The sequence below is a fragment of the Drosophila navojoa genome, chromosome 3 (assembly GCF_054131105.1).
Source record: "Drosophila navojoa isolate 15081-1374.11 chromosome 3, UAZ_NAV_1.0, whole genome shotgun sequence".
NCBI classification, from domain to species: Eukaryota; Metazoa; Arthropoda; class Insecta; order Diptera; family Drosophilidae; genus Drosophila; species Drosophila navojoa.
This window is the reverse complement of record NC_142891.1, coordinates 2,213,122-2,237,968: the sequence shown is the minus strand read 5'-3', so window position 1 is coordinate 2,237,968 and position 24,847 is coordinate 2,213,122. Positions and strand designations below refer to the sequence as shown.

At 39.0% G+C, this 24,847-nt stretch overlaps 4 protein-coding genes across 19 annotated transcripts; all 4 read left to right on the top strand.

The window, feature by feature from the left end:
• The first annotated feature begins 238 nt into the window (after positions 1 to 238).
• On the top strand, positions 239 to 1,844 carry Pus10 (Pseudouridine synthase 10). Its single transcript, XM_030386357.2, has 2 exons — positions 239 to 387; positions 451 to 1,844. The coding sequence occupies exons 1-2, from the start codon at positions 268 to 270 to the stop codon at positions 1,822 to 1,824; spliced, it is 1,494 nt and encodes a 497-aa protein (XP_030242217.1). The 5' UTR covers positions 239 to 267; the 3' UTR covers positions 1,825 to 1,844.
• A 427-nt stretch (positions 1,845 to 2,271) lies between these two features.
• On the top strand, positions 2,272 to 13,207 carry Naprt (nicotinate phosphoribosyltransferase). Of its 14 annotated transcripts, none has more exons than XM_089257262.1 (12): positions 2,272 to 2,408; positions 3,775 to 4,010; positions 5,577 to 5,747; positions 5,810 to 5,936; positions 6,757 to 6,840; positions 6,931 to 7,058; positions 8,348 to 8,488; positions 8,551 to 8,722; positions 9,122 to 9,457; positions 11,567 to 11,832; positions 11,901 to 12,310; positions 12,382 to 13,207. In XM_089257262.1, the coding sequence occupies exons 2-12, from the start codon at positions 3,917 to 3,919 to the stop codon at positions 12,457 to 12,459; spliced, it is 2,007 nt and encodes a 668-aa protein (XP_089113388.1). In that variant the 5' UTR covers positions 2,272 to 2,408; positions 3,775 to 3,916; the 3' UTR covers positions 12,460 to 13,207. The 14 variants fall into 14 exon arrangements, with proteins under 14 accessions (XP_089113388.1, XP_089113383.1, XP_089113387.1 ...); XM_089257257.1 differs by having other exon boundaries at positions 2,323 to 2,477; XM_089257261.1 differs by having other exon boundaries at positions 2,327 to 2,561; positions 3,789 to 4,010.
• A 304-nt stretch (positions 13,208 to 13,511) lies between these two features.
• On the top strand, positions 13,512 to 15,989 carry LOC115563435 (uncharacterized). The gene is made up of 3 exons (XM_089257439.1): positions 13,512 to 13,910; positions 13,981 to 15,012; positions 15,114 to 15,989. Exons 1-3 carry the CDS (start codon positions 13,636 to 13,638, stop codon positions 15,706 to 15,708), a joined length of 1,902 nt encoding a protein of 633 aa, XP_089113565.1. The 5' UTR covers positions 13,512 to 13,635; the 3' UTR covers positions 15,709 to 15,989.
• A 441-nt stretch (positions 15,990 to 16,430) lies between these two features.
• Positions 16,431 to 18,204, top strand: Tbcc (Tubulin-binding cofactor C). 3 transcript variants are annotated; one of them, XM_030386359.2, is made up of 2 exons: positions 16,431 to 16,785; positions 16,915 to 18,204. In XM_030386359.2, exon 2 carries the CDS (start codon positions 16,926 to 16,928, stop codon positions 18,015 to 18,017), a length of 1,092 nt encoding a protein of 363 aa, XP_030242219.1. In that variant the 5' UTR covers positions 16,431 to 16,785; positions 16,915 to 16,925; the 3' UTR covers positions 18,018 to 18,204. The 3 variants fall into 3 exon arrangements, with proteins under 3 accessions (XP_030242219.1, XP_089113566.1, XP_030242218.1); XM_089257440.1 differs by having other exon boundaries at positions 16,431 to 16,838; XM_030386358.2 differs by having other exon boundaries at positions 16,434 to 16,778.
• The last annotated feature ends 6,643 nt before the right edge of the window (positions 18,205 to 24,847 follow it).

Below are 24,847 nucleotides of genomic sequence, written 5' to 3'. Positions count from 1 at the left end.
AAAATAGAAATATTTGACAATAGACAGCCGATAAATTAGGGCAGCACAGCTGGTCACACTAAAAAAAACCCAGCTGTCGATCCACAAACAAATCGAGTGCAGTATTTTATGATAAGTACTAAACACAAATAGCGCCAAAATATATAAAGTGTAGTATTTAAAACAGTGTTCACAAACGATGCTTTGTTAGCACGTTTTGTTTACATCGCAAAGTTTAAGTTATAATTGTTTTTATTTAATTTAATTTGAATAAAGTATTAAAGGAAAATGAAGAATCAGGATCTTGTAGATTATTTGGCAAGCTGTGGCGTCTGTCGCGTGTGTCAGCTGCGCTATTTGAAAGCACGCGGCAACGAATATCGTAACATGCAGCAAACCTTTCAGCGCGTGAGCAAAACACATTTCAAGAAATGCAAGCGGCTTAAAAAATACAGAAAATTTCGATTCTAGCTGGATGTTAAAGTCGATGACAGCGATTTAAAGCCGTCAGTGGATGAGCCGGATGAACAGCCACCAAAAAAACCCCGCTTAAGCATTTGCTCCACTTGTTTGGGTTTGTTCTCGGAGGAGTTTCAAAATCAGTTAATTGATGGCATTTCCAAATCGGATTTCGGCAAATATGATAGTGCGGGCATTGTCCTGGCTATATCGCTGCCGCTGGCACTACAGCTGCGCCAGCTGTCTATGTGGTTCGCCCTACAGCGGAAATTCGGCAAGAGCTCCTTCAATGATAACTCTGCCCCGGATGTGCCCATCAAGGAGGCCGTCAAACTGATTCTGCATCCCATTGTGTGCTCGAAGCTGGGCAGGGAATACGATGCCAACGGGCTGATGATCAACATTGATGTGCGGCACAGCGTCGAAGCCGAGGAGGTGGCCAAGCTGACCGACTTGCATCGAGTCGCGTTTCCGGGCAAGAAACGCATTGAAATCTCGCGAGGATTGCTGGAAAAACAATACCAACCGGCACGCATTAAGGCTGATCTCTTCGAGCAATATCTGGCCATACCACCGGCTGCTGTTGAGGAACCCCTGCACCTGCAGTCCATCGACCTAATGGGTCCCATTGTCTGTGTCGCTGGTAGATATCGGAAATTGAGTCGGGAGCTTTCGCATACGCCGTGGATCCTGCACGGCAGACGGATTATGGAGGAGAGTATTGAGGAGATCATTGTGAAACAGGTGGCGCCACATTTCACCGATACGGTGTGCAAGGTGACATTCATGTCCAGTGGGCGAGAGGACGTGGACGTGCGCTGCTTGGGCAAGGGGCGGCCGTTTGTCCTGGAAATAATGGATGCGAAGCGAAGCAGCTTCAGCCGGCAGCAAGCCCGAGAAATGGAGCTGGCTGTGGATAAGTCTGGCAAGGTGTCCATTCATAATCTGCAAGTGGTGCCGCGCGAGCAATTGACGCACATCAAGACTGGTGAGGAGCAGAAGCGAAAATATTATCGCGCTCTCTGCGTGCTCGACGAGCCGGTGACAGTGGACATTTTGAAGAAGCTGCAAATCTCCGAGAGTTTTATCATACAACAAAAGACGCCCATTCGTGTCCTGCATCGCAGGCCGCTCCACACCCGGCCTCGCTCCATATATAGCGTCAAGGCGTATGTAAGCCGGGAGAATCGGCGTTTACTTATCATCGATGTGGTCAGCCAGGCGGGCACATATATCAAGGAGCTGGTTCATGGCGAATTCGGACGTACAACGCCCTCCATATCCTCCATCATAGGCAAACCCATTGATATATTAGCGTTAGATGTGGTTGGCATCGATTTGGATTGGCCAGCGGATGTAAATAATGCAGAAACTGAGGTTGAATAAAAGGCGGTTTATTTGGTGTAGCTTTTTGTACTTTTTACAACACTGAAAACAATGAGTTCAATGGTTAAAGTGGTGCGGATTTGTAAAACTGTAGAATGTGACGTCATAGTTGTTGCATTCTATCACTAACCAACAAACCAACAAAGTTTATATAATCTATAGCGCAAATTGACGAAAAAAAATAAAATAGTTTTCAGCGTTGAATGTTCTTTGCAAGCAAAAGGCGAGTATTTCCAAGTAACGTGACGTCACAATGTCTATGGCGCATTAGGATAGAGGATGCATAAGTTTGTAAGCAAACGCAAATGCATTGAAAATATATATACATTTTTTTTTTTAATTTTTCTTTAAACAGCCAACCATTGAGGAATTCAAATAATCCATTTTTTATCTTATTACAATATTTTAAATCCACTTGGCGTACTCATGCAACTTTAACAGCTGTGACAGCAGAACAAATCTCAGCGCATTTTTTTATCTGACCTATAAGAGCGCATTACAGCAAGTTGGCAGCCCCGCTCTCTTATCAGCTGAGAGCGCTTGCAAGTCGCATACGGATTTGTTTAGTTATTTTAACTCTTGCAGTAAAGTTTAATAAAACTACACAAACAAGAACGACGAGCTGCCGTCTGTGCTACAGGCAATAAATAACTGTACCTAGGCGAATGCTTTAATGTTAAAAAAAGTTCAGAAATTACAATTGTGCACAGCTGGTCGCGTTCTATGCGCATTCTCTAGTAACAAAAAATTAAAAAAAAGTTCAGCGCCGTAAATTTGATAAATCATGAATTGAAACGTGCGCAAAAAGTGAAAGTGTGTGCTGTAGCAGTTGCAGCCATTGCATTAGATCCTTTGCTATCGCACAGTGACTGAAAAAAATGTACACACAATTGGTGTTTTTTTTATTATTTTATTGTCTTTCTCCTTTGAGCACGTCTCTTGACTTGCCCGCGCGCGCGGATTTGGGTGTGTGAGAGTACGCCCCGCCGACCTTCAGGCAACCTTCACTGGCTTAATGCCTGCGCTGCTGCGACGGCTGCCTGTGTGCAACATGTTGTGAATCAAAGACAAACTACAGCAGCGCCTCTTCGCCTCACGTGTGTAATCAATAGATTTCCGCAGCAGCAGCAGCCGAAATAAACAAACCCAATGCACAGACAAAAAAAAAAAAAACAGCGCGCCAAACCCTCATTTACTCATCCCATTTATCCCACTCACTCTGACTGCTCTCAATGCGCTGCCTCCCTCTCTCTCTCTCTCTCGCACACTGGCCCGGCTGCTAAGTAACAACAATCAACAAATTCACCCAGCAAACAAATTTTCCAGCACATTTCGTATGCTGCAACCCAGCAAACGCTAAACGCGCGCTCTCCCCTGTGCGCAGCTAACATTTTTCTGTTGATGTTTTTTTTCTTTTTTTTCTCGTATTTTTCAACTTGCTCGCGATTTGTGTGTTTTCAGTTGAGCTTGAAACGCTTAGCGAAAAAGTTTAGCTCGCGCGATAAATTCTGAATGGCAAAAAAAGTGATTTCAATTTGAAAAGTGTTTGTTTTCCTAATAATCATTGCACCTTAGGCCTTCCTGCTCCCACTCGCTCGCAGTGATAAACCAATTGATAAGAAAGACGTATGCAAAAAGAGAAAAAGAAAAAAAAAAAAAAACAAAAAACTAATTGATAACTGACAGTTTTGTTGTTTTTTTTTTACTATTTTTTCATTCGCAATTCTTATACTATAAACTTTAGCCATTTTTTTCGCACTTAATTAACCCAGTATTTAAATACAAGCTGTGCTTACGTCATTGAACGAGGCTCGAAACAGTTTTTTAAAGCTCTCAATTTTCAGATATCTTAAACCACATATATGTATACAAGTATTTGCTTATAGTATATATGTGTATATATACTACAGACTTTTAATCTCAGCAATATTTTGAAATTAAATTTTCAAGAATATTTAATTAAGTCTCATTCATTGGCCACGATTTGTGTATGTGAATGACCTATAAACGTGCCATCGTCAACAACAAACAAAATACAACAAACAACAATAAATAACAGCAACAACGAAAATATATATATAAACTTTTGATCATGAATGACCGTGAAATGAGCTGCAATACGGGCGGCCAATTTATGGATCGCGGACGCATGAACCAGAATGGAGTTGTCCAGCCCCTACTAACTGGTGAGCTACAACAAAATTTTGATTTTATTTATATAGTACTCGCATCGAAAAAAAGAAATATTTTTTTAAACGAAACACATCTCAATTAAAAACAAAATTTATTCGTATTTTATAAAGCAGTATATTTAATGCAAAATTATTTTTAAGATCTATGTATTATAAAAAGATATACAGCCGCGTGTAGATTGGTATATATATTGTGATATTGATATTGATATTGAGTTGTAGCATTTTTATAAGTGTTTATAGGTTCATGAAAATAAAAGTGCTGTAGTAAACAAAAAAATACGACAACTTTTTGTTTAGAAAAAGAAAAGCAACAGAATCATATTACTTTTGCTTTTTTTTTCGCATGAATAACAAAATACATTTCTTTCAAAACGGGTTTTCTTTCATAATTTCAGCAAAAGCTGTTATATATTTTAGTTTTGATATAGATTCAAATAGATAAAACATTCTTATTGAAATTATAATTAAATTTTTTATCCATGTTTAGGCATGTTGCAATTTCACGATCTAATAAAAAACAAAAATGTATTTAATATTTCCTTATTTATGAATAGCTGTTCATTTTTTTAAGCTTTGATTCGTATATTTTCTCACTAAACACGAATTGACCACAAAAAAAAAAAAAAAAAAAAAAACGATATAATATATTTTAGAAAATAAAATCATGCCTCCTACTCTGACTCATTGCTCTTTATATACATATATCTCATGTAATCACAGTTGTTGATAAAGTGAGTCACTTGAGAAGAGAAATTTATATATGCTTGGATTCTGGAACGAAATCTTGTAATATGAAAATTTCAAGCATCTAGCCCGTATAGCCCTTAAGATCTTAAGGATCTTACACTGACGAAACGAAAGACATGGCTGGATCTACTCAACTTGTCGTTTTGCACAGCTGAATTTCTATCTTCCATATGGCATTGCCTTTAGAGTATACAAATATTTAATAACTATACTTACATTGACATGTATTGATAATGATATATACATATATATTTATATAAATACTCTGACAAATATAAAGAGGTATACGTGCTTAGACTTCTATATAAATAAATTGATATAAATGTTGAGATGTTGAGATTGTGATAGATAAATATATATATTGATTAATAGATAAAATATTTACACATTATAGTCTTATTTTTTGTGTCGTAATTGTGTTTACTATTACAACTGTTTCATTTAGTTTGGTTTTATATTCGTCTAATTTTATTGCTTTTTCTCTGTAGCTCAACTGATTCAATATGCTATTTAAAGTCGTATCAACTCCCGTTTGGCATTTACATTTTTAGCGTTATTCTATTTTCGTCTATATTATACAGAGCTAGAAAGATTGTCATGATCTCTGTATCTTGTTGTATTTGCATTTTGTCTGCGTAATTATGCAAAAAATTTTGAACTTTGAGCTTATCTTATCGCACGGGTGGGTTCGTTTTACCACTGAGTCAATAACCAGTCTCATATCATTTTAACTAATCTAAAAGGCTGTCTATTGCTTATTGGCTTATCGGCATTATCTTGATGTACTCAATTACTTTTACTTCATCGCAGATTTATACCAAATAACAATGGCCTATGCCTACTGGAAATCGGACAAAACGGATGATCAGGCCGTGTTTGATCTATTCTTTCGCAATAATCCATTCCACGGAGAGTTTACCATATTCGCGGGGCTGGAGGAGTGTCTCAAGTTTCTGGATAGCTTTCACTATTCGCAGAGCGGTGAGTTTGCTAAATTTCCTATAATGTAAAAGGTTTTGAATAAATTTTTGTTTCGTTTGTAGATATTGAATACCTGCGTCAAACCTTGCCCGAGGGCATTGAGAACGAATTCTTCGAGTACTTGGGCAATCTGACAGCTCATGATGTTACGCTCTATGCTATAGATGAGGGCACGGTGGCCTTTCCTCGGTGAGTTGAGCTATAAGGTTGACTTGCGCTGAGCCTTAGGGCTTAATAAATAGAGGACTTCAAGTGGGACTTAAAGTAGGGACTATAGGATAAAAGATGATATATGTATGTATGTTCAAGAATAGAAAACTAAAGATGACTTAACCGAATTTAATATGCATGCTAATGGTTTAAGGACTATATATGCAAATGGCTTTAATAAATAATTAAATTGTATACATTTATATAACCAATTGTCTTAACATGGTTGTTAAATGATTAACATGCATGTTACATTTTAAAAGTTGTTTTGGGGATGACTCATTGTTCATATGGTAGACTTAGATCTGTATTTAAAGCAAATCTCTAATCATTTTATATATTTAGATTATTATATATCAAGAAACGCTGAAAAGTAATTTGATATAAGGCTTGGCTAATTCAACTTCCTGAAAATCGAATTATTGTATCTTCTTTTTGTAAATTCATTATTCTGAAATATTTGATCAATTGCTCTGTTTCTAGTAATGCTTAAGATCAACGTGCACCAAGTTGTTAAATATAAAAAATAATATAAATAGTTTTTAAAAATTACAAGCAAAAGTTTGATGAGTTTACAGTGGTTACATATTTTATATAGCACTAGGATCTAACTAAATAATTAGTTTGAAAGCTATTTTTAGATATTTCAAAGTATTTGTACTAAACAAGTCGTAAAAATATATATGAAAATTAAAAAAAAGAAAGAAAAAGTTATATACACACGATGTCTACGTCAATATTAGCTATGTATGTCTATAACATTCACACACATATTCTCATATTTGATTCGTTTTTACAGCGTGCCGATCATAAAGCTAGAAGGACCCTTGATAATCGTGCAACTGCTGGAGACAACGCTGCTCACGCTCGTCAACTATGCCAGGTGAGCGGGTGAGCGGGAACGTGTGATACGTGGAGTGGGAGCATATTAATAATGCGAGCATTTAATTCTCTTTCGCTTTTATGAACGCAGCTTAATGGCGACAAATGCAGCGCGTTATCGCATGGTGGCTGGCAAACACGTTAAGCTGCTGGAGTTTGGACTGCGCCGTGCGCAGGGACCGGACGGCGGATTGTCCGCATCCAAGTATTCCTATACAGGTAAATATGCCCGATTTGCCGTGACAGCTAAGGTCAAACGTGTGCGAAAAGATACATATATCACATTTGACTTGTGTTCGGCATTGCCGAATTGCATGCAGCTGGGTCGTAATCAATTAAAAAGCAAATACCCCATGAAACTGGCGCCTGGATTGCCATTGATCGATGCAGCAGCAGCAGCAGCAGCAGCAGCAGCAGCAGGGGCAGACGGGGGAAGCCGTGGCAGGAGTTGAAATTTCATATTTGGCTTTTTGGTCGTTTTTGTTTTTTGTTTTTCTTTTTTATGATGTGCTTGCATGCAAAGCACGTGTCACTGTCACTCGATGTGGGCTCCGGCCTTTTTTTTACCTTGTTATAACGCTAAACAGTTTTTCCTTTTTGTCTCGCTTCCATTCACACTGTAAAGTTCAAGAACTTCGCCATGTGTTCAAAAGTGGGTGGCACACGCAACGCCGCAGGCCAACTACACAAACTTTTCCATTGTTCCATGTGTGTGTGTGTGTGTGTGTGTGTGTGTGTGTGTGTGTGTGCGGAGAGTGGGTGGCAGGGAAGGGTGAGCCTATACGTACCTATCGCCGCCTGGCACCTAAATTTCAATAGGCGCTCACACATCGTAACTTCGCTTCCTTATACCTCTTCTCTTTTATACTTTTACAACTCTTTTGGCCATCATAAAAATTGCCGTTTGCCTGGCAGTTTGGCTTAAATTTTGTAATGCGTTTAATTATGATGAGTTCAATCTGGGTTTTTACCCCATTCTCAATCGATATATTCGCGTGACGCGTGACTCACGCGTCCAAGGTCTTCAAAGGTTTTCAGCCATGAAACAACAGCGCCTTCAAATCCAAATCAAATATTAACAGTGGATGTTGGGCAATTTCAAATCTGATTGAGGTTTTTGATAATCTTTAAAGAGAATTACAGTTCGACAGTTAACTGAAAGCCATATGAGCAACATTGCTGGAAATTTTCCAATATTAATTATGCTATTAATTATGCTGTCAACATATTAATTTTAATTTAAATTTTAACTTTTCATTTGTATGTGCTTAACATAACAGCGGTTACCATTTAGAGTAAATGCAGTTAGTTATGTTAACTTAACAGAGTCACTCCTTAACGGACGCTAACACGACTTACCTTAACAGGCTTACTCTTTGTAAGCGATCTTGATTTAACATAACAGTGAAATGCTATTGCACATTTATTAACAGAGAAGCTGCCATAATTGGCTGTTATCTGTCTGCTATAATTAAATAACATCTTATGTGCATTCATTCCTCTTCAAGGTGGCTTTGATGGCACCTCCAATGTGCTGGCTGGCAAACTGTTTAACATACCAGTGAAGGGCACGCATGCGCATGCCTACATCACAAGCTTCAGCAGTGTGGGTGAGCTGAAGACGCGCTTGCTGAAGCACAAGCAAACGGGTGAGTACTTCGAATGATAATCAAGTAATAAATACAATAATATATATCAATATACTGTTCAGGCATTATGGAGGACCTGCTGGAGCATGCTATCAGGCATCGTCAAATGCTTTCGCATGTGCTGGATGTTTCGACGGAGGAGTCGAGTGAGGGTGAACTAGCTGCTATGGTCTCGTATGCCATTGCCTTTCCGGATGGCTTTATGGCGCTTGTCGACACGTACGATGTTAAGAGGTATTTCGCTTTTAGGCAGATTCTCTCGGAACGGTTTTTGGTTGTGTCTCTCTATACATATATATATATCTATATATTTAGTAATTCATTCAGTTTTAAGTGTTTGAGTTTTTAGTTTGTTGCTCGATTGTTTTTCAATTTATCATTATCAAACAAGTTTACTCTACCTATTTGGGCACCAAATGAAATCAACAATGTGTGAAGCAGCAAATGCAGTTCCCAATCATTTGAATCTAACAAATGCGTTTCGTGTGCTCAACTGTGACCATGCCCAATATACATATATACGTACATACATACATACATATATGCTAGCCGCGCCTCGCTCAATATTTTGCGTTAACTTTCATTTTGTGCGCTTTGTTCGATCGTCGTAATAATTCAAGTATTCCCCAACAGCCGAGTTACAGAACAAGTCACACAAGTCTCATATGTACAAACTGATAACAAATCAAGAACAACAACAACAGCAGCAGCAACAACAACAACAACAACAGTAACGAATGGCTTACCGCCAACGCCGCCAGCGACGCCGCAAAATGGTCAGCTCAATGGACGTAAGAACAGTCTGAGCCAAACTGAGCTAACAAATGGTCAATCAAATAGTCCAGAGTCAGCTCAAACAGATATAGCAAATGCAACAACAACAACAACAACTTCAACAACTCCAACAATCAACACTTCAACGTCCAATGGGACGGCGTACCTACCAAAATATGTCGAGAAGTCATTCAGGTAAATGTCACGTAACGGAACTACCAAAAGCATTTAACCTAAACAACAAAAACAAATTAAGAGATAAACAACTCCTTTTCATAATCATTATTCTTTCGTCTTCGTTTTGTTTGCCTTCTTTCTCTATATATATTTATATATTTTATTTCGAAACTAATCTCTCCGTACTTATTTATATATCCATACACATTTATTATATTTTTTTCTTGTCTGGTGCCAGCATGAGTACCCCTACTATTATTACTAATACTACTATTTCACACACTCACTCATATATATAAATATATATTTATATATCGGCCATATCCCCATAATCATGCGATATATAAAATCTAATATAAATTACTGCTAAATTCAAAATTTATGCATATATACACACACATGTAACATCTTTGAAATATATGTATATGTATGTGTATATGATGTGCTATATGTATTGGTCTGAATGCCCAGGCGCTAACGGTATTGCTAACTCAATTAGGCCAGCTCAATATGTCAAACAGGTGATGTGCCCTATATTTTTTTGTTAAACGAAAAAATATATTTTGTTTATTTTATTTTTTAGTTTTAAAAATACAAATACATTCTCTTCCTTTAAATATTTTATATTTTATTTAATCTTCAAATACCTTTTGTTTTAGAGAAAATTTTAGTTTAATTCTGTAAACCCGTTTTAAAATTGTTTATTATTGTATACATATATTTTAATTAATCGATTGGCAAGTGGTATGAATCATAAAAAAAAAGAATTGATGTAAACTATATTTGCTTTTTGTTTATTTGCACATAGCTTTTGTTTCTATTTTATTTACTATTTTTCTATGAATCGTTTTTTTTTAATTTATGATTTTTGTAATTTATTAGTTTAGTAAAATTTATATATTTTTTTGTATATATTTTGTAAAGTTTAAACTTACGCCTAGTATTTACTTCAAGCCGTTGTTAGCAGCTCCTTAAAATGATGCTGCTAATAACAGGATACATTGTAGCATAATATGTTAGCTAACAGCGACTCGGTATGCCGGTTATGTTAAATACCAGCAGAATGTTAATGAACGTTTAAGACTCTATTTAATAAGAAAATAAGTTGAGGTGAATGCTGGGCCGCAATTCTAATTGCTTTTTTATTTTAATTAAACTAACAAACTTTTTCATTTCATTTACATTTACATAATTTAAACAACAATTTTTTTTTGTTCTTCGTTAAATGTGACATTAAACGTGTGATAACCAGAAAAGTCGCCTCAATTAAAACAAATACCGATCAAATAAATATATAAAAAAATAGAAATTACTTCCATCTAACATAGTAAAAATGACTTCCCGGCACTATTTTGGCAGAGGTATGTAAAACACGTCTTCAAAATACAACAACAAGAGAATGAAACAAACTACATGAAAATCATTTAACACTCACACAACTCTAATGAGAAATGAAACCTTTTCAGCTGCGATAAATCAAAACGACACTGAATCACCCTAATGCTACATACTACATAATACATTATAGATATATATATAATGATTTCGTAATGTCTGTTCAATTAATTTCATAAATTTTTTGGTTTACCTTAATATTGATTATGGAAAATTGAAAGAAATTTTAGTTTTGTTCAATTCGTTAATTGTTAATTGATTTCATGTGCGTGTGTGTGTGTGTCTCTGTTTTATATTTTACGTTTCTATACATATAAATATATATATTAAATTTGATAGAAAAGCGTCCGAGAGAGCACACTGCATGGCTTTCAGTAAATGAAGCTTACAAAAGTTGTCTAAAGAAAAAAAAAAAAAAATGAAAAATGAAAATCCCAAAACACCTGCATAAAAGTTCGAATATCTACTTTAACTTTTCCCAAAACCACGCTCTGCACTCTCTGCAACTTTTTGTCTAGAACTGTGCCACGCCCATACAACCAAAAACACCGCCCTCCCAAAGTCGCTTTTTGAAATTAGTGAAAATTGATTCGAATTCGAAAATCTCGAAAACTCAAGCTGCACTTAAAGCTTGTTTGGATTATTGTTAACAGCTTGTTTTAATGCACGTTCACTTTGCTCTCTCTCTCTCTTCCACTCTCTCCCTCTCTATCTCTCTCTCGCTCTGTGCAGAAGTGGCCTCTTAAACTTTAGCGCTGTGGCCCTGGCACTCAATGATTTGGGCTATCATGCCCTGGGCATACGCATCGACTCTGGCGACTTGGCCTATTTGTCCTGCCTGGCGCGCGAGGCCTTCGAGAAGGTGGCGGATCGCTTTAAGGTGCCCTGGTTCAACAAGCTAACCATCGTCGCCTCCAATGACATCAACGAGGATACCATATTGAGCCTGAATGAGCAGGGGCACAAGATCGATTGCTTTGGCATTGGCACGCACTTGGGTGAGCAGCTGAAGATAAGAGAAATGAATACAAATATTAATTTCATTGAATTGAAAATCCATTCGCAGTCACCTGTCAGCGGCAGCCAGCGCTTGGCTGCGTTTACAAGCTGGTGGAGATCAATGGGCAGGCGCGCATCAAGCTAAGCCAGGATGTGGAAAAGGTGACCATGCCGGGCAATAAGAATGCCTATCGTCTCTATAGCGCCGATGGCCATGCTCTGATTGATCTGCTGCAAAAGGACTCGGAGCATCCGCCGGCTGTGGGCCAGAAGGTGTTGTGTCGCCATCCGTTCCAGGAATCGAAGCGCGCCTATGTCATACCCTCGCACGTTGAGTCCCTCTACAAGGTGTACTGGAAGGCGGGCAAGATATGCCAACAGCTGCCGACGCTGGAGCAGGTGCGCGAGAAGGTGCAAATATCGCTAAAGACCTTGCGCAACGATCACAAACGCACGCTCAATCCAACGCCCTATAAGGTGGGTCTCTGGGTCACTGGAGATTATTAAAGACATATATTTTATATGAAATCCGTTCAATCTCTCTCCAGGTCGCCGTCAGCGATAATTTGTATAACTTCATACACGATCTGTGGCTGCAGAATGCGCCCATTGGCGAGCTCTCATGATCTATATAAAGAGCCTAGCTTGGCCGCCCTACGAAGCAACAAACAAACCATAATTGAATACAACAATTCCGCAATAAATCTATAATTTTTTTTAGTCATTTGCTGGTCATATGCATTAACAGGAAAACAGGAAAACTTCAATGTGCAAAAATGTGTTTTTGTTAGCACAAACTATATATATATATAAACAAATAGAGCTGCTCATCATTAGAACGAATCTTAACAATATATATACGTTTATATATATATATACTATATTCTATATATCTTCTATATACACGCACATATTAATCAGGAATGTGTCATGTGCCTTACACCACAACTACAAAGAGGAGAAAATATCTTAAACTGTAACCAAATACTTAAGAGGACAGAAACGACGACGACGACGAAGATGAAGACGAAGAGAACAAGAAAATCTGGATGTATTTAATATTTTTTAGTCATTAAGTGTTGTATGTTGCTAACACAAAAGAAAAACAAAAACAAAATGAAAAACTAGAATCAGTTGAAAGTACAAATGTTTTGCTAATTAGTTTGCATGTTTAGGCGGACACAAGAAATGCACACACACACATGGAACACACTTAAAAAATACTTAAATAATTAACATATTATCTAAATTCCTATGTTTAATTAATAATCAAGTGTAAATATGTTCAACTTTATAAATGTAAGCCAGAAAGCAATACACAATATACACACAAACACACACACTCACGTTTATTAAAAGAGCGCTTCAACAAAATTTCTAAAAGTGTTTTCATTTAAAAATAAATAATAGAAACTGTAAGGCAAATATAGGTTTATCTGGCTAAACTTTGCATAAAGTCGAGGTAAAGTATATTTATTATATGCAATTTAGAAAAGATTGAAGTAAAATTGATAAAATGTGAAATATTTTGAAACAATATAGTAATAAACATTTCAATTAATGCTCTTGAAACCTAACATCTGAAACCTCACTGTTAAATTTGAATTTCGCGCAATTTTTTAACAGTAACAGCTTTCTCGTCTTTTCCTTCGCTGTAGAGCGCTCTGTTAACAGACCACGCAGCGAGTTAGCAGTTCTTTTCACAGCTGTTGCAGCGTGTGAATTGTTTGTTTACTTGTATTAAAGAAATTAATTGAAAAACGCTCTTTTAAGCTCAAATACTTTTGCACTGGCTGCAATATATGATAATAATGAGTGGTATAATCGACCTGTCCTGTGTGAAAATTGAGCGCGACCAGGAGCTGGAGCAGCAGCAGGAATTCCATGGAATTTTGGAGAACGCCAACTGTGCTCAACTAAAAACTGAGTTGTCTTTCCCAGAGATAGACATAGGACCAGTTAAAGTAGATCCGGATGGATTGAGAGAAGAGCCAGCAGGCAAGGGGCAGGTTAAACAAAGAAATGAGACTCTGAGGACTTGCAAGAAGAAGAGAGCTGCTGCAGCAGCAGTTGCTGTGTAAGCCACATGGCTTTAATGACAGCTTGAAAAATTTTTTAAATATAAATATCTGCTCTCTCTTTTTCAGTTCTTCTACTGCTGCCAAGAAACAGCATCAGTGCCCACATTGTCCACGGCATTTCGAACGCAGCGATGAGCTGAGTATTCACCTGCTAATACACACGCATAATCTCTCCTACAAGTGCTCCTACTGCCCGTGCAGCTTTTCGCACAAATCCATCTATACAAGCCACATGTATGGACACACGGGGAAATTTCCCCATCAGTGCCCCGACTGTCACCAGGGCTATATGAAATATGCGGATCTGATGAAGCACCAACGCACGCATATTATCAGGGATATGAACAGGTGTCCTTTGTGTCCCAAGAATTGCATACACAAGGGCAAGAATTTTCTTCAATGCCCGCAATGTCCACGCGTCTTTGCCAAAGGCTTCGAACTGGAGATCCATCTGCAGATCCACAGCAACAAGTTGCCCTACAAGTGTCCACATTGTCCGATCAGCTTTGCCCACAAATCTAACTTTATAGCGCACGTTCGCGAGCATACGGGCGAATTTCCACATAAATGCCCGAACTGTCCGAAAGGATTTATGAAGCGCACTGATTTGATTAAGCACATTTGTGAAGGGTGGAGTACTCCAAGCAGGGCGAACAAGAAGAAAAAACTTGGAATTGATAAGGAGGAGCCAGTGGAGCAACCCGAAGCGCTGCTAAAACAGGAGCCAGCTAAGACTCGGGTGGGAAAAAGAAGCAGTCCAAGAGCCAAACGGCCTGCACAGCAATTGACAAAAGTAGAGAGCATAAAAGAACCAAGGAAAGAGAAACAGCCGGAGCAACAACAATCCATACAAAAAGACAGTGCCTTAGCGAACCTGAACAGTAAAAATGATTCAAAGCTGACCTCTATCAAAACAGAGCCGCTGGAGGAAGAGGAGCAGAGCAAGCCTGTACAGAAGCCTATAAATGTTAACTCAAGACTCGAAGCCAGGAAACCTATGGAGCAGCCCGTTGTAAGAATTAAGAGACTGCGCAGCCATATATGCAATTTTTGCAGCAAGCAATTCCCTACAATCAAGGAACAGCAAATGCATGAAAAGTGAGTTACCACAAAACCTGCCGAAGGAGTGATATAAGTCATATGAGCCTAGGTTAACCATCGCAAGACAGCCGCTAACTCCTTTCAAATTTATCTTCCAGAATCTGCGTCCCGTCGAGCAAGCCAAGCGAGGAATTAAATCCTTATGAATGTGAGCAATGCTTGATGAAGTTCGCCCAGTTGTCCAGCCTCACCGAACATAAGCTCACTCATACAGCGACACTTCCAGATAAATCCCCGCCACCTCTGCGCACAGTCAGAAAGCCATTTAAGTGTCCGCACTGTGCGTGTACGTTTGACAGCACTTTGAATCGGAAAAATCATTTGCAAATCCATCAAACCCAGAGCAACTATTCTTACAAGTGTCTGCATTGTGCACGGACGTATCAGCACAAGTCGAACTTTCTGGCGCACTTGCGTGGACACACGGACGACCGTCCCTATCAGTGCAACTACTGCATGAAGGTCTTCAAGCACAGCCACGTTCTGAAGAAACATCTGCGCTATCATACGGGCGATCGTCCGTACCTCTGTCTGCATTGCCTGCAAACCTTTGCGCAGAGGTCGAACTTAAATGAGCATATACGTGAGCATGCAAGCAAAATGCCCTACAAGTGTCCACACTGTACGCGGTTCTTCCATAAAACCGTTAGCTATAAGTTACATCTGCGCACCCATACGGGCGGAAAAGCGTGAAAATCTCCACGCAGACCAAATTCTTTGGGGAGCATACGAAATAACATGAAAAGAACTTACGTTTAAAATTAATGTATTATAGGAAATACTCACTGATGTCGGAAACATTTAGGGAGATTCTGTGAGCCTAGAGTTTAGAGAAGAAATGCTGTGTACTCATATGAAAGAGGTATTTAGGGGAATTCCTTTTCCTCATTCTTTATATATATTTCTGATTGATATTAACAGCTGAGGGTGTGTGAATTGATCGTCATCAGAGCATTTTATAATAATAGCTGTCTGCCAGCATGAGAATAAAGTTGGCTGCCTAAAACTCAGATCGTTTATTTCTGGAATATTTCGAATAATAACAATGTAAATTCTCACAAATGATCGATTGGCAAAAAAAGCTATAATTTTTTTTTTTTTTTTTTTTTTTTTCATTGAATGAATATACATATGTATGCATTATAATCATATATCATAAATCATTATAAAAATAATGCTGAATTTGCATTTTTATATAATCCAAGAGTAAATATTTTAATATGTGTATAAAATTTAATATTTAAAGCAAAAGATTTGTTTTGGATTGTTATCATTTTTTTATTTTTTATTTTATACCATAAAGCATATGCCAAATTTTTTGTTATTTCAAATTTTTCCAATTTTATGCAGTTTTTCAATAAATGTTTACAATTGACAACAAAAAACAAAGCAAATAATTTCCACATTTTTAAAAACTCGAAAGTTTGTTGCTATTCCGTTTGTAATTTTGCCATTCGCCGCGAACTGGCTGCAGTAATCGCAACGGCCTTCGAGCGAGTTGGCATGCCCGCAGCGCAGCAGAGCAAGGTGCCAAAGTGAGTAAGTTGATTGTTTATTGAACTTCTGCTTAACTGCGCTCTGTTGTCAGCAGCCTGTAGAATCCAAATATTTGGTTTGATTTATGACAAATTCCATATTTTGCATAAGCCTCAAGTAAGCGAATTAAGGAGTTATACAATTGGCTGTAGAAGTGCGAACTTTGAGACACATTTTGCTGCAGCTGCGCGCAGACGACATTTCGATTCAGAAAACGGGAGTTGTTGGTGAGAGGTGACACAAACACACACCCACACGCACACCCATGAGCGCATGCATATATATATGTATATGTATAAATCTATATATATATTGAATGCGCTCATCTGAAGAGTGCATTGATTTTTAACACTTCGATTGCAGTTGAACCGGAAATGGCGGAAACGGACAAACAACTGGAAGACACTGTGGACGCCTGTCCACGCAAGGACTACCTGCTGGAGCGATTGAACAAGCGCAACAAGGATCGCCAAAACTATTTGGATATTAAGCTGGAGCAGCGCAACAAGGAGACCGCCTTGAACGAGGGCGTCGACTTCTTTGCTCAGTCGTTTGGGGAGCGCGCTTGCGAAATTGAGCAGAGGATTAGCACACTGCAGCTGGACAGCGGAGATGCACCGTTGCCCGATCTCACCAAGGTATTCGGCGACATCACTCGGCAAATCCAAGAGCTGCAGAATTATTTGACAGCTTCCACAATGTTTTTGTCGGACTTCAAAATCAAATCCTGTCAAAATGTCCTGAATTCGTTGACCAGTGCCTGCGATGAAGCTCGTCAGCGTTTGTTGCCCAAGAAGAAATTCGGATTCAGTGGCAAGAAGACGTTGGCTAAGAAGTTGCCGCCCGCTCAGAGCAAAGTGGACGGACAGGAGAAGACACAGAAAGCAACTTCAGACAGCGCCTTCATCTGGACCATAGCCAATCGAAACAATGCCCACATTGTGCTACGGGCAGAGCAGGTGAATGGAAAGGATATCACCATATCCAATGTGCACAAGTGTCTGGTGGAACTGCAAGGACACGCCGGCTCAGTACAGATCTCGAAAGCCAGTCAATGCACGATCCTCTGTGGTCCCGTGTCGCGCTCCTTCTTTGCAGAGCATATGGAACGCTGCACCGTGGCCATCGCCTGCCAGCAGCTGCGCTTGCATTCGTCGCAGTCCACGCGGATCTACTTGCACGTCACCTGCAGAGCCATCATTGAGGATTGCCGGCAAATCGAAGTCGATGTCTACAACTATGACTACGCCGAGCTGGAATCGGACTACGAGCAATCCGGATTGAATAAGTCGCAGAATAATTACACAGACATTGCCGACTTCAATTGGCTGTCGCCCGATGTCCACTCACCCAATTGGCAGCTGCTCAAGGATCACGCAGCGCCCAACTGGAGCGCCGTTCGCCGGGACTTTCTCAATCGAAGCAGCGGCGAGGCTGATGTCAAGGATGATGCCAGCATTATATAGTGCTGGCATCGGCGCAGGCGACTCTTTCTCTTGCTTGTCACGCTGCTCGCCTACGCCTTCCCATTGGGCTGGCTGCTCATGGAGCTGCTGTTGCCGCTGCCTAGCAATCTAAACTGTACTGTGTAGACTAGCTCGTAAGCCCCGCATAAATAAATAATCCCAAGTTAATGTTGATATATACATACATGCATACATACACATATACATATATATAACTCAAGCATGTCTTCACATTTGTGTGTGCTCTGCGGGCGGCTCCATCAGCTCAACTCGACTCAACTCAACTCAACTCATCATCCGCACATTTGACATGTCCATTTGGCTGGCCTAATCAGCGGCCAGCCCCAAACTGTTGGCTCTGTGACGGCGACTGTCACACAAATTACCGTTACAACGGCAAGCAGCTGTGGTCAGGCGCTCGCTGGGGCAGTTGGAGACGGTTTGACGGGCCGATTCATGCGAAATTCGTGTGGCAAATGGGGACCAATCCCAAATGGGTCTGATTATCCAAAATAGAGATGGCTCTACTTTTCGACGGGGCTGTGGACTATGTGAGAAAGCTTGGCAGCATTGATATTATATGTATATGTGTTATTAGCATTAGTATTAATATTATTTTTGTCATTGTCATTGCCATTTTATCATTATCTAATTGATGTAAGTGTGAAAGCTATTAAATTCTTAATCCAATCAACTAATTATACAATTTCCATTATCATCAATTAACTTACATATCCTATTCTATTCCTTGTTTTCCCATCCACTTGCCTGTTTAGTTCTAACCACAACAATTACTATTTTCATTACAATCTCAAGTAATTTATACAAAATTCTCAAACTCCAATTGTTGATTGAAGTGGAAAGGGTATTAAATTGTTCCCATGCTGCAATTGACATATGTATGTATGCCTTAGCATATGTATTTCACTCCACTTGTTGTTGTTGTTGTTGTTGTTATAGTTCATGTCAACGTATCCAACTGTCAAAATAATTAACGAATTCGACTTACATGCCAAGTAATTGGGTAGTTAGGTGCGCCGCTCGAAGATGACGGGTGGTTGCGTGGATTGGGTGGGGGAGTGGAGCCACCGCTGAGGCGCTGTAAGTCAACGCATTAGCGGGGGTAATTGAACTGCAAATTACACAACAGCCGCAACTCTGTGGGAGGTGGGGAGATGGAGAGAGAGAGAGAGAGAGAGAGAGAGAGAGAGTTTGTAAGTCTGCGTGGGTGTCTGTAAATGTGTGTGAAGTGAGGTTATGTAATAAGCTGTCAGTGGTAACAGTTGTCATCATTAGGTTTACATACACACACAAACACACATGCTAATAAGAAAATATTCTAATTCATGTACACATATGAAGATATACAAATATACATATGTATGTATATTGTATATCTGTAAATAAAATCATGTAACCACAGCTGTTTTGCTTAACACCATTTTCGTACATGATAGAGAGGGAAGATATTATGGGAATTTTGTATAATTGATTCGTTGGTTTCTTAAGATGTAAAAGATAATAGAAGTACTGCCATATCTATACGTTTATCTACATGTCTGTCTCTCTCTCTCTCTCTTTCTTTCTCTCTCTCTTTCTCACACTCTCTCTTTCTTTCTCTCTCTCTCTCTCTCCTATATCTGTTTTTGAACAAAGGTTTCTCAACTATTCACATCTTATAGATTCTAGCATAACTTCATATAGGGTATTTCTTAGTTAATCATCACAGAAACGTTCACGACTGTCCTTTGTATTGCCCAAAGCGTTGCCATTGATAAAGCTAAACTCTAAAAAATTAAACAAAAACCAGAAGCAAATTCAAGATGAAGATGTGAAGGAAGAAGACAATAAAAGGTACAAGGCAAACAGTTTGGCAGGTATTGCAGCTGCAGCAGAGGAGCCAAGACAAAAGACCAGATAGGAGCACAGTTGGAAGTCCGAAAACATTTGAAAACCGTCAATTAAAGAGCCGGCACATACGGGCTAGCAAACTTGGCTAGAGACTTGGGCTTTGGCTTTGGTTTCGGCTTTGCCTTTGGCTGACTCGTGCAATTAAATGAAATGCAAGCGCAGGGGGTGTGGCAGTAATGGAGGCGGTTGGCAGTGCAGCAGTAGCTGCTGTTGCTGCGTGTACAGAGCTAATCAAAATTGTGGTTAAAGCATTTCTGGGGATTACCAACAGAGACGCATAATCGTGACTGCGGTTGCAACTTTGTTGAAACTTTAAGTCGCAGCGCAACTTTTACAAAACAAGACTTTAAAGCAACAAATGCAGCAGCATTTGCTTTATAAATAACCAAGCACATTATATATAATTAAATATTCAATGTACTCAACAGATAATATAAAAAATATACTTTGCCATAAAATTAAACAAAAAGATTTAAAAATGTGTCTGCATACTTTTAGGCTGAGCTTTAATAACAGTCGACAGCATCGCTGCGCTGTTATTACAACATAACAGCTCAGGGCAAATGTTAAGCTGGCCAGTTGCAGCTCTTAACTGCAATGGCTCTCAAACTGTGAAGGCTTAGCAGGCCTATGGCATTTCTTGCATTTTCGAATATAAAGGAAAATATAAGCCAAAATTAATTAACATGCAGCCATTTATGTGCTGTCGGCAAGACATCTCAGTACTATGCTTGTGGCTTACGGCCATAATCAGTTATCAAGCACAGGCAGCATATGGTACCTGCAGTTGGCAATGTGTGTGTGTGTGTGTGTGTGTGATTGTGTGTTGGATATTAGGGGCATAAAGATCAGACGCTGACAGCCTAATTAAGCTGCCAATTTACAGCAAATGGAGTGAGTGAGACAGGGATATAGAGAGCTCAACGCATTTTACGCAGTATTTTGCATTTTTCCATTGCCATTCTCATTTACAGTAACTCTAATTGCTTAGCTTTAATTGTGTGTGTGTGGGTGCATTGCGTTGCCAGTGAGTGAAAAAGTGAGCACAGAGTTGCCAGCTTGTTTGCAGGTGTCTAATTTCCGTTTATTTAAATTAGTCTCGATAAACTATCAAATTTAATTGCTTTAACACTTAGCCAGCACACACACGCGCACAGACAACTACACACGTGTACATGCGCTTAGCGGTTATGTGCGCACATTTGCATAGCTCACAATTAGGTTTCTCATTATCGCAGATAATATTCGCAACATTTGAGATAAGCAACCAACTGCTGGCCAGCTTATGCATGTGTGAGTGAGTGTGTCACTGTGTGTGTTTGTGGGCCATTCATCTTACTGCTAACACGCGTACACACTCACACACACATTCACATTCTGCTCTGCACAAATTACATTAAGCTAAGCTTTAACGGTTTCAATTACTGTCCCACGAAATTGTCCAATCGCCGTTTGTCCCTCTCTTTGTCCCGCTCACTCCCCTTGCCAGTTCGTCAAATTGCGTCTGTGTGCAGATTTTATGGTTCGGCGCAGTGACAGACAATAAATGCAACCATACATACATATATACACATGTTTGTATGTGTGTGCACGCGTGTAGAGCTTGTGCATTTGAGCACGAAAAGAGAAAGAGATAAAATGGCGTTCACAGCCTTTGGATGAACTTCAGTTGAAATTTATTTTCATTTCGTATGGAAGTTAAGTAAACGCTGCCTGTATAGATAATAAAACACAATAGATATTTATACATTTATACATATGTATATATTCATATGTTTTCAGCTTTCAGCTAAGTCTGTAAAACATTAATTTGATCACGTTGCAATTGTGTTTTATTTATTGCTTTTATTGATGATTGCTGTAAAACCGTTTTCGACATATTGATAAGAAAAATAAGAGAAGCAACAATAACAGGACGAGCAAGTGTTGATTAATTAAGCGAATTACACAATCATGCAGTGCAATTAAAATGTCAGCGCAGCCGCCCAATTGGCCGATTGGCCGTTCCATGAATTCGGTTTTTGTGTTTTCTCGCTTTATATTTGACCATGTAACGGCTATTTATTGTTGTTGTTGGCAGGTCAGCGGCGGCGTGTGTGCTGCTCAAATTGTAATTAATGATGCAAGGCAGAGAGGTCCGAGCCGAGCCGGGCTTTCAACCGCAGTCGCATTCGCCGAGCTCAGCCGCCAGTGGAATCTCAGTGGCTGAGCTGCGAAGCTTTGCTACGCCATGACATGCACAGCGCGAAGGAGGGAGCGAGAGCGAGAGGGAGAGCGAGAGTGAGAACGACAGCGAGAGCGGGACAGTTTGACAGAGTTGCCGTTATTGTTGTTGCTCTTGTTGCTATTTGGCGTTGTTTGTTTGCTTTAATCATCGACGCGACGCGACGCGAGGCATTTAAAAAGCAAAAGCGAAAAAAGAACCGTTATGCCGCGACTCGTGCGTTTCGCGTAAATAAATGAAAAGTTCGTTTAATTCTCGGCGATTCTTTATGTTGCGGGCGGTGTCTGTCGAGGGAGGGAGAGAGAGCGAAACGAGGCGTGGCGGAAGGGACGCCATATCGTTTACTTTGGAAATGAAAAATTATGATTACATCAACAATAATCGAAATGCGCTTGTAAGTTACGCGCTCTGCTACGCTACTTTTTTCGCGGGCTGAGAAAGAGAGAGTGTGAGTGAGAGAGAGGTGGAGAGGGGGCGTGTGGTAGGTCGACTTCGTCCGTTTCTTTGGCCAGGGCCTTTTTTTTTGTTTTTTGCACATCCGCTGCTATCTTTTTGCATGACGGCTTTGTTGTTGTTACCGTTGGCGCGAGTGTGTGTCTGTGTGTGTGTGTGTGCCGTTTGCTTGCTTTTGCTTTTACTTTTTTCTCTACTTTTTTTTGGCAATTTTTCTTCGTTGCTTTCGCTCGCTCTGCTGACTTGCAATGCTCTTCATGCGTGCAACAGCGTTTGGACAGCAGAACAGCGCTGAGCAATGGAGGGGGTGGGGGAGCGTAATGTTAACGTTCAATATTTGTGCTCAAAGCGAAAATTCGCCCAAAAAGCGTTCAGCCAAAAATATTGCAATGCAAAATCGAAAATACACCCAAACACACACACACACACACACACACAGCACAGCACAGCTCTCTCTACTCTTCATTCTACCTCTCCCCCTCTCTTTTGCTCTTGGTGCTCTGCCATGCATAAATCAGCGTCGTCTGGTAGGACAATGCCAAGCAGACGACGGCGACGGCGACGGCGACGCCGACACAAAACACAACAATTTTTGCCTTCTCTGCATTGCGACGCCCATTCAGCAACCGTGAGCCAGCAGCCGGCCTCGCCTCCCGCCCCCAAGCAGCTGTCCATTGCATTTGGCATTATGCTTTGCGTATTGTCGCTTTATGAAGTCATCTTGGCGTAACGCGCCAAATTTATGACCAACTTCACTTTATTCCTGTCGTCCTCGAAGATATGCAGCGACAGTTACACAGAAAATAAAGAGAAAAGGAAAATAGCATGGAAAAAAAAACACAAACTGTGCAAAAAGCCAGATAAGCTGTACATAATCTCTTTGGACAATTATGGGTCAGTAGATATATATTTATATATGTATATGTGTATTTATTTATTTGCTCGTTCCTATAGAAATATATATGCATGTACAGTTATGCACTACAGTATGACAAACAAAAAAGAAAAAACTGTGCAAAAAAATGTAGTCTATGGATTACAACAGCTGCAAAATTAATTGCAATTGGATGAATTGAAAGGATGTGCAGTAACAAGCTATGGAATATACTAAAAAAAGAAGTAGGAGTGCTCTGGTAGGGTGTAACAGGTTAGGAGATACCCTGGAATGCAAAATGTTAAGCATTTGTATTTAAATAACAAACTAGTATAATTGATGGAGTACTCTTGTAGGGACTGACCGACTACGAGATACCTTAGTGCATATATTACTTAGCTAACTCAAGCTGACGAGCATTACTTATACTAGAATAAATTTTAATATTGATTCTGATTGATATTACGGAAGTGACCAAAAAATGAGGCAATGCGTTAAGTTTTTTGCACTGGAAAGTTTATTTCTTTTTTTAGTTTAGTTTTTCTGTCCCTTACAAGCATTTGCATATAATCCATGTACCCCGCTTTTAGCCGTTTTTAAGCCACTTAGGGTATAACAAGTTGTTAAAACTGTTTTAAAACGAAATTTTAATGCAATATTAATCTGGGATATACGACTTTCTGGTACCCGCATTGCTATGAATTCAATTTAGATACAAACCTAATAAATAAAATAAACTGTTAGTGCTCTTTGACGGACGTTGAGAGCTGGTGAGAGAATGGAAAGAAAGCGGTAAGAAAAATAAAATTAAGTAAATGTAATAGAAGAAAAGTATTTTATATTTGGTTTTACTCCTTAAAGGTTTCACAAAATATTATTTATAAATTTCTAAATTTATTTTTTTATTTTAAGGTTATACATTTATACATAATGTATATTAAATATATAAATTTATTTATTTTTTTAAAATAAATATTCATAAATCAGAATTGCTAATTTGATTTTGGTCTTGAAATCGAATTAATTAATTTTTTTGTGCATGAATAAATTTTATATATATTTATTTTTATAAATATTGATGTAAATATTTTAAACAAATTTCGTATAAATGTCTTTTAATATTATAAAAAAAAATAGTGAAATTTGTACTTCAATTTTTGTTTAAATTTTAGTTTCTTATTTTTTATACTTTTTTTTTTAAGCTAAATAAAATCCGCAAAGTGCAATGAGCGGGTCAGCAAAAAGTCACGTTAGAGCCGTATTTGGAGCAAAAGCAGCTAAAAACTCACTTGAATCGAGTGCATGTTGTTGTTGTTGTTGTTGTTGTGTGTTGCATGCTGAGTGTTGGCTGTTTTATATTTTCATTGT

What these genes read in the sequence shown, in the direction of transcription:
- Pus10 (XM_030386357.2), top strand. Translation starts at nt 268, where the DNA reads ATGAAGAATCAGGATCTTGTAGATTATTTGGCAAGCTGTGGCGTCTGT. An exon ending in TGCAGCAAACCTTTCAGCGC is followed by an intron (nt 388 to 450) that starts GTGAGCAAAACA and finishes TTTCGATTCTAG; the next exon opens with CTGGATGTTAAAGTCGATGA.
- Naprt (XM_089257262.1), top strand. Translation starts at nt 3,917, where the DNA reads ATGAATGACCGTGAAATGAGCTGCAATACGGGCGGCCAATTTATGGAT. An exon ending in GCTGAAGCACAAGCAAACGG is followed by an intron (nt 8,489 to 8,550) that starts GTGAGTACTTCG and finishes TATACTGTTCAG; the next exon opens with GCATTATGGAGGACCTGCTG. An exon ending in GACACGTACGATGTTAAGAG is followed by an intron (nt 8,723 to 9,121) that starts GTATTTCGCTTT and finishes ATTCCCCAACAG; the next exon opens with CCGAGTTACAGAACAAGTCA.
- LOC115563435 (XM_089257439.1), top strand. Translation starts at nt 13,636, where the DNA reads ATGATAATAATGAGTGGTATAATCGACCTGTCCTGTGTGAAAATTGAG. An exon ending in GCTGCAGCAGCAGTTGCTGT is followed by an intron (nt 13,911 to 13,980) that starts GTAAGCCACATG and finishes TCTCTTTTTCAG; the next exon opens with TTCTTCTACTGCTGCCAAGA. An exon ending in GAACAGCAAATGCATGAAAA is followed by an intron (nt 15,013 to 15,113) that starts GTGAGTTACCAC and finishes TTTATCTTCCAG; the next exon opens with AATCTGCGTCCCGTCGAGCA.
- Tbcc (XM_089257440.1), top strand. Translation starts at nt 16,817, where the DNA reads ATGAGCGCATGCATATATATAT. An exon ending in GAGCGCATGCATATATATAT is followed by an intron (nt 16,839 to 16,914) that starts GTATATGTATAA and finishes CTTCGATTGCAG; the next exon opens with TTGAACCGGAAATGGCGGAA.